This window comes from Pan paniscus, chromosome 7 (assembly GCF_029289425.2).
Source record: "Pan paniscus chromosome 7, NHGRI_mPanPan1-v2.0_pri, whole genome shotgun sequence".
NCBI lineage: Eukaryota > Metazoa > Chordata > Mammalia > Primates > Hominidae > Pan > Pan paniscus.
In genome coordinates, this window is record NC_073256.2 from 28,305,394 (window position 1) to 28,312,641 (window position 7,248).

Consider the following 7,248-nt stretch of genomic DNA (forward strand, 5'->3'; position numbering starts at 1 on the left):
CCTTGCGCTACACATTACAGAGCTCAGGCTTTTTTTCTTCAGGTGAGAGGGCTGGTGCCACTGAGGCATCAAGCAGAGGTTTGAGATCTCCTTGGTGACAGTGTAGAGCAGACAGGTAGATTTGGGAATTTAAACTTAGACTCACGTTGGAGACTGAGATAGCTCATCTGAGAGGCACTGACGGCCTAATCTCAGGCAGTAATTCTAGGGATGTAGGGGAAGAGATGGATTCTGCACATACTTGGGAGGCTTATGGAGGAGTGGGGAGGGAGGCACAGGGAGGACTCCAGGGTGGTTCATACGGCTCCCTGCTTCTGTTCCTGTCCCCCTTTGTCAAGCTGTGGTCTGTACTGCGTGTTCCATCTTGTTTCTAAGCTGCTTTTGCCCAGTCTTTCCAGCATTTCCCTTTCTTCATGTTAGTCTGTGCCTGTCTACGTGAACTATGCTGACGTTTATTGGGCCTGGCACTGTGAGGTGCTGGGGATGTGAAGATCATTGTGGCTCAGCTGCTGCTCTCGAGGGCCTCTGGGGGCAGTATGCACACCTGTGCCTCCTGTTTGCTCAGGAAGACAGGCTTTGCGATGAGCTGGGGCTGACATCCCCACCTTGTCATTTGGATGGCTTTGGGTAAGTTATGTTCATGTTCTCTGAGCCTCCCTTTCCTCATTGGTAAAATGGGTATAAAATACCTGCTAGTGGAGGGTTGTTGTAAGTAGCCATGGAAAATGTAAAGCACATAGCACTTATCATTTTTTCCTGTGTCTTTAACAGATTTATCATAGAATCCCCGACTCAGACCCATCTTCTAGCAAAACAAGGCAGATCATCTCCACCATCCGGACACAGAATCTTCCCAACTGTCAGCTGATTTCCCGAAGCCACTACTCCCCCATCTACCTGTCGTTTGTCATGCTCTTGGCTGCCCTGAGCTGGCAGTACCTGACCACTCTCTCCCAGGTAACAGAAGACTATGTTCAGACTGGAGAACACTGATCCCAAATTTGTCCATAGCTGAAGTCCACCATAAAGTGGATTTACTTTTTTTCTTTAAGGATGGATGTTGTGTTTTCTTTATTTTTTTCCTACTACTTTAATCCCTAAAAGAACGCTGTGTGGCTGGGAACTTTAGGAAAGTGAAATGCAGGTGAGAAGAACCTAAACATGAAAGGAAAGGGTGCCTCATCCCAGCAACCTGTCCTTGTGGGTGATGATCACTGTGCTGCTTGTGGCTCATGGCAGAGCATTCAGTGCCACGGTTTAGGTGAAGTCGCTGCATATGTGACTGTCATGAGATCCTACTTAGTATGATCCTGGCTAGAATGATAATTAAAAGTATTTAATTTGAAGCACCATTTGAATGTTCGTAATAGTAGAAAATGACGTGAATTTTCTTTCTGTTCGGCTCCTATTTTTCTCATCATTTTGTTTTCTTTAATTGGGTTGAATGGAGTAGATAGAAATATTTATGGTTTAGGTAACAGTTAGATGTTTCCTAAGGGTGCAAACTGCCTTTTCCACACAAAGGCTGGGAATAAACTTCTGGGTATTCTCGTATTCTCATTTAAAGGAGTTTAGCTTTCAGAGAGAAACAGCAGGATTGCTTTTGACCTTTTAGAAGATTGGTCTCCAGTAAAGGTGGACATTTTTGAGATTTTTATAATAAAGGATTTAATTGCTCTGAATTTGTCAAGTACAGTTCGCTTGAAAGCCTGCCTGACTGTGGAAAAGATGGAGCTCAAGAATGGAGTTGATGGCCCAGCGTGGTGGCTCATGCCTGTAATCCCAGCACTTTGGGAGGCTGAGGCTGTCGGATCACGACGTTAGGGGATCGAGACCATCCTGGCTAACACGGTGAAACCCCGTCTCCACTAAAAATAAAAAAAAATTAGCCAGGCGTGGTGGCGGGTGCCTGTAGTCCCAGCCACTCGGGAGGCTGAGGCAGGAGAATGGCTTGAACCCGGGAGGCGGAGCTTGCAGTGAGCTCAGATCACGCCACTGCACTCCAGTCTGGGCAACAGAGCGAGACTCCATCTCAAAAAAGGGAAAAAATTGTAAAAAAAAATTGTAAAAAAAAAAAAAATTAATTTTTTTTCCCCCAGCAGTTTTTGTTTTCTAAAGTTATCAGTTTATATATTCAGTTCTTAAGAAAGGCAAAAGCTGTCTTCAGGTGATTGGCTTGGGGGCAGAACAGTACTTCTGCTCGGGGTTTCACCTTCCTCTCTACTCCAGTGCAGCAGAGCTTGTGATGTGCTCTCACTGAGGTGCTCAGTGCAGCAAGGAGGCCTGTGGACCCTCGAGTTGAGAATTGGTGTACTAGGGCATTCGGTACTTTCTAGAAGCCATTAATGCTACAGGTACTCATAATACAAAGTCTATTCTTCTGCAGCCCATCGTGGATGGTGGCTTAATCATTGAATTTGAGTTGTTTCGAGCTGCAACGTTGGATTTGCATTGTTGTAAGCACACTTTCTTGCTGTGACCACTGACACCAAAATTAGTTTGGGCCCAGGGAGACTTCAGTTAATTGGTTCATTTGAGGCTTAGCCCTGGACTCATTTGTCACCAGCCAAGATAACTTGCCACATGGAATACAGCCAGACCAGGGGTCCCCGACCCCCAAGCCTAGGACCGGCACTAAACCTTCTGTTACGTGGCTTGTTAGGAACCGGGCATCACAGGAGGAGGTGAGCGGCGGGTGAGTGAACATTATCACGTGAGCGCCACTCGGCGTTAGATTCTCATAGGTGCGATTGCGCGTGTGAGGGATCTGGGTTGCATGCTCCTTGTGAGAATCTAGTCCCTGATGATCTGAGGTGGCAGTTTCATCCCAAAACCATTTCCCTCCCTCTGTCCTTGGGAAATGGTCTTTATGAAACCGGTCCCTGGTGCCAAAAAGCTTGGGGACCACTGAGCTAGACTCAACAGTATTTTCCAAGGAATTAAAGCCTCAAAACTTGGTTTGAGATTTCAGGGTAGGTTGTTACAAATCTGTGTGTTGAAATCTAAGATTTAATTCTGCCACAGTTCACGTTAAGACAGAACAACCTGCTGGAAAGAGATTTGGTCTGGGTGGGGCCTGCGGAAATCTTCTTTCCTGACTTGGTCATTACCTGTGGGACCACTTCCTGAGCTGTGTGGTTTGGGTGATCTCAGATTTTTTCTATCTATAAAGCTATGTACTTTTTTCTACTCACTGAGTTGTAGAAAGGTATTCGCTCTCATTCCATTCTGAAGCTCTTTGAAAGCTTGTTTTCCTTCTAAGTATCTTCTCTACTAAGGTTGCCAGATACAATAGGGGATGCTGGGCATGGTGGCTCACACTTGTGGTCTCAGCTACTCGGAGGATGTTGGGGCTGAGGCAGGAGGATCCCTTGAGCTCAAGAGGTTGAGGCTGCAATGAGCTGTGTTTGTGCCACTGCACTCCAGCCTGGATGACAGAGCAAGACCCTGTCTCAATATAAATATAAAATATCAACTATCATTATATAAGAAAAGAGAAAAGAAAAACATAAAACACAGGATGCTCAGTTAAACTTGAATTTCAGATAAACAATTTTATTTTTTCGAGATGGAGTCTCGCTCTGTTGCCCAGGCTAGAGTGCAGTGGCACAATCTCAGCTTAATGCAACCTCTGCCTCCTGGGTTCAAGCGATTCTCCTGCCTCAGCCTCCAGAGTAGCTGGGACTACAGGCACATGCCACCATGCCTGGCTAATTTTTTTTATTTTTAGTACAGATGGAGTTTTGCCATGTTGGTCAGGCTGGTCTCAACCTCCTGACCTCAGGTGATCCGCCCACCTTGGCCTCCCAAAGTGCTGGGATTACAGGTGTAAACCACCGTACCCGGGCAACAATCTTATTTTTTATAGAATTACACTGAATATTGCATAGGACATGTTTAGACTAAAAAACTTGCTTGCATGGCTGGGCACGGTAGCTCATGCCTGTAATCCCAGCACTCTGAGGGGGGGAGGGGGGTGGATGACCTGAGGTCAGGAGTTGGAGACCAGCCTGGCCAACGTGGTGAAACCCCATCTCTACTAAAAATGCAAAAGTTAGCCAGGCTTGGAACATGCTTGTAGCCTCAGCTACTCAGGAGGCCAAGGCACAAGAATTGCTTGAACCCAGGAGGCAGAGGTTGCGGTGAGCCAAGATCACGCCATTGCACTCCAGCCTGGGCGACAGAGTGAGACTCTGTCTCAAAAAACAAACAAACTTGCATATCTGAAAATTCAAAAGTAGTTGGCCATCTTGTATTTCTGTTTGCTAACTCTGGCAACACTACCCTCTACTCCCCACTTCTAATATAATTTTATAGCATCTCTGGCATACAGTCTATTTGGATCCGACCTAATGGTGCAATATTTTGTTTTCCTCAGAGGAGCCTCTGACCCATCTGAATCTAGGACCATAAACAATTAGAATGCTTGGGAGCAAGAGCTTTATATCTGCATATGGGAACTTCCGGATCCCTGTGGGCAAGTGCGGGGAGGGCCCCTTCTTCCATCTACTGAGCCATTTCCCAGGGGCTCAGGGGTGTGCATAGGAGGAAGAGGGCGAGTCAGGCATGTTAACAAGCATTCTAGTTTATTCTTGGCAGTTTTGGAAACAGTTCTAAGGCTGTGGTTCTCAGACTTTGTCAGAATTGCCTGATTGCTGGGAACAGAGACTTTTGACACAGTAGGTCTGATGGGGTGCCCAAGAGGTTGCATTCCTAAATTCTGAGGCAGTTTTCTAATCAGGGAGCAGCTGGAAAGGTATTGTGAGCTTTGAATGTACCTGGGAAACTACCTGGGGTCTTGGGAGATGCAAATACTGGTTCAGAGGTCTGGCCTTCTCACACTCTGATGAGCATTTGTAACAGGCTCTCAGGTGACGGCCGTGCTCCTGGTCTGTGGACCACTTCAGTATGGCTGAAGCACATTAAAGAGGACAAATTACTGCTTTCTTTAAAAAGAGTGGCTTTTTTTAAAAAGAGTGGCAGCCGGGCACAGTGGCTCACGCCTATAATCCTAGCACTTTGGGAGGCCAAGGCAGGTGGATCACTTGAAGTCAGGAGTTCGAGACCAGCCTGGCCAACATCGTGAAACCCTGTCTCTACTAAAAATACAAACATTAGGCCAGGTGTGGTGGCAGGTGCCTGTAATCCCAGCTACTCGGGAGGCGGAGGCAGGAGAATCACTTGAACCCAGGAGGCGGAGGCTGCAGTGAGTCAAGATCATGCCACTGCACTCCAGCCTGAGTGACAGAGAGACTCCCATCTCAAAAATTTTTTTTTTTAATGCAGAGGTTGGACTGCCTACCTATACTCTAATTTCTATTCTGGAGTGATTCCCTGGAGAGTCTAGGTAAAGACTGAAAAGGCACTGTTACCTCCACCTGTCATGTCACTTGGACAAGAATCCAGGAGAATCTATTGAACTGAGGTGACAAAGTTATGATCAATGCGGTGATCTGAGGTGTATTAAAACACTGAGCTCTTTCCCAGTCACAAACACTGGAAGGCAGGTGTTTCTAACAAAGCCTTGAGCTGATGTCGAGATGCCCCACAATTCCTTCTCACTCACCAGCACATCCCCGCTGGCTCCATGCAGAAGCAGGCAGGGAGCTGCAGGTGCGTATACGATGGAGGTGAGGGAGACAGTGCGCATGGAATGAATCAACTCAGTTTGGGAGCAGGTAGAACTTTATTGAGGTTATGAATATATTCTAGTTGAAACTGGAAGAATAAGTGGTTATGAATTTGTGGATTATGGTAACCTTTGTTAAGCATCTTTTTCTTTTTTTCTTTTTTTGGTGAGACAGATTCACTCTTGTCCCCCAGGCTGGAGTGCAATGGCGTGATCTCGGCTCACCGCATCCTCTGCCTCCCAGGTTCAAGCGATTCTCGTACCTCAGCCTCCCGAGTAGCTGGGATTACAGGCATATGCCAGCATGCTTGGCTAATTTTGTATTTTTAGTAGAGATGGGGTTTCACCGTGTTGCCAAGGGTGATCTCAAAACTCCTGACCTCAGGTGATCTGCCCGCCTCGGCCTCCCACAGTGCTGGGATTACAGGCGTGAGCCACTGCTCCCGGCCTTTTTTTAAAATTATTGAGACAGAGCCTTGCTCTGTCACCGAGGCTGGAGTGCAGTGGCACTGTCTCGGCTCACTGCAACCTCCGCCTCCCGGGTTCAAGCGATTCTCCTGCCTCAGCCTCCCAAGTAGCTGGGATGACAGGCATGTGCCACCATGCCCAGCTAATTTTTGTATTTTTAGTAGAGGTGAGGTTTCACCATGTTGGCCAGGCTGGTCTTGAACTCCTGACCTTGTGATCCTCCCACCTTGGCCTCCCAAAGTGCTGGGATTACAGGCGTGAGCCATCTCTTAAGTGCCATGATGAGCATAACAAACCTTTCCTCCAATGTTCCTCAGATTTTCAGAGCTTATTTGATCTAGCTTCTGGTTCCTAACTTCTGAGTCACATCAGAAGCCAAACTTGAATGCTTTTGGAAAGAGCTAGCCTCATACCACTTCAGTTGGGAAGGGGAGTACTGAGGTGTACCTTGGCAGGACAGTGGAATGATCGGTGGTTCTTCTAGTTTGCTCTATACCAAGAACTGCTATAACATGTTTCTAAACCAGGGCTATGCAAAGCACTAGAGTTCCTGACCAGCAGTGCAAACCAGTGGCATATAAATTCAAAATACTGTATACAGGCCCTGACTCCAGCCCAAACCAAGGCTGGAGGGCATCCAGGGGGATGTGGTTCCCCACGGGGTAGCATCTTGGTTATGTGAGATGACCAAGACACCAGGCTTACTTTATGAGCTGAATCCTCAGCTTGTTGCTGGATTTGTGGCTGATAAAAAATACAGGCAGGGCCCAGTGGCTCACGCCTATAATCCCAACACTTTGGGAGGCTGAGGCAGGCAGACCACCTGAGGCCGGGAGTTTGAAACTAGCCTGGCCAACATGGTGAAATCCTGTATGTACTTAAAAATACAAAAATTACCCAGGCATATTGGTGAGTGCCTGTCATCCCAGCTACTCGGAAGGCTGAAGCAGGAGAATCCCTTCAATCTAGGAGGCCGCAGGTTGCAGTGAGCCGAGAAGGCGCCACTGCACTCCAGCCTGGGCGACAGAGTGAGATTCCGTCTCAACAACAAAAAAAATAGAGCACAGCTATGTTGTGAGTTCCTAAGCAAGGGCAAGCTTAAGGTTGATGAGGACGACAGGGAACTAAGAGGGAGGGATGCCATGGTTGAA

At 47.3% G+C, this 7,248-nt stretch overlaps 1 protein-coding gene across 3 annotated transcripts in view; it reads left to right on the top strand.

Moving 5' to 3' along the window:
* FDFT1 (farnesyl-diphosphate farnesyltransferase 1) overlaps positions 1-1,352 on the top strand; it is a 36,403-nt gene extending 35,051 nt beyond the window's left edge. For all 3 annotated transcript variants that reach the window (XM_003805315.4, XM_008969821.3, XM_034965606.3), the window contains one exon: positions 772-1,352. In XM_003805315.4, coding sequence (XP_003805363.1) covers positions 772-993 — 222 coding nt within the window. In that variant the 3' untranslated portion in view covers positions 994-1,352. The remainder of the gene's footprint in view (positions 1-771) is intronic.
* The last annotated feature ends 5,896 nt before the right edge of the window (positions 1,353-7,248 follow it).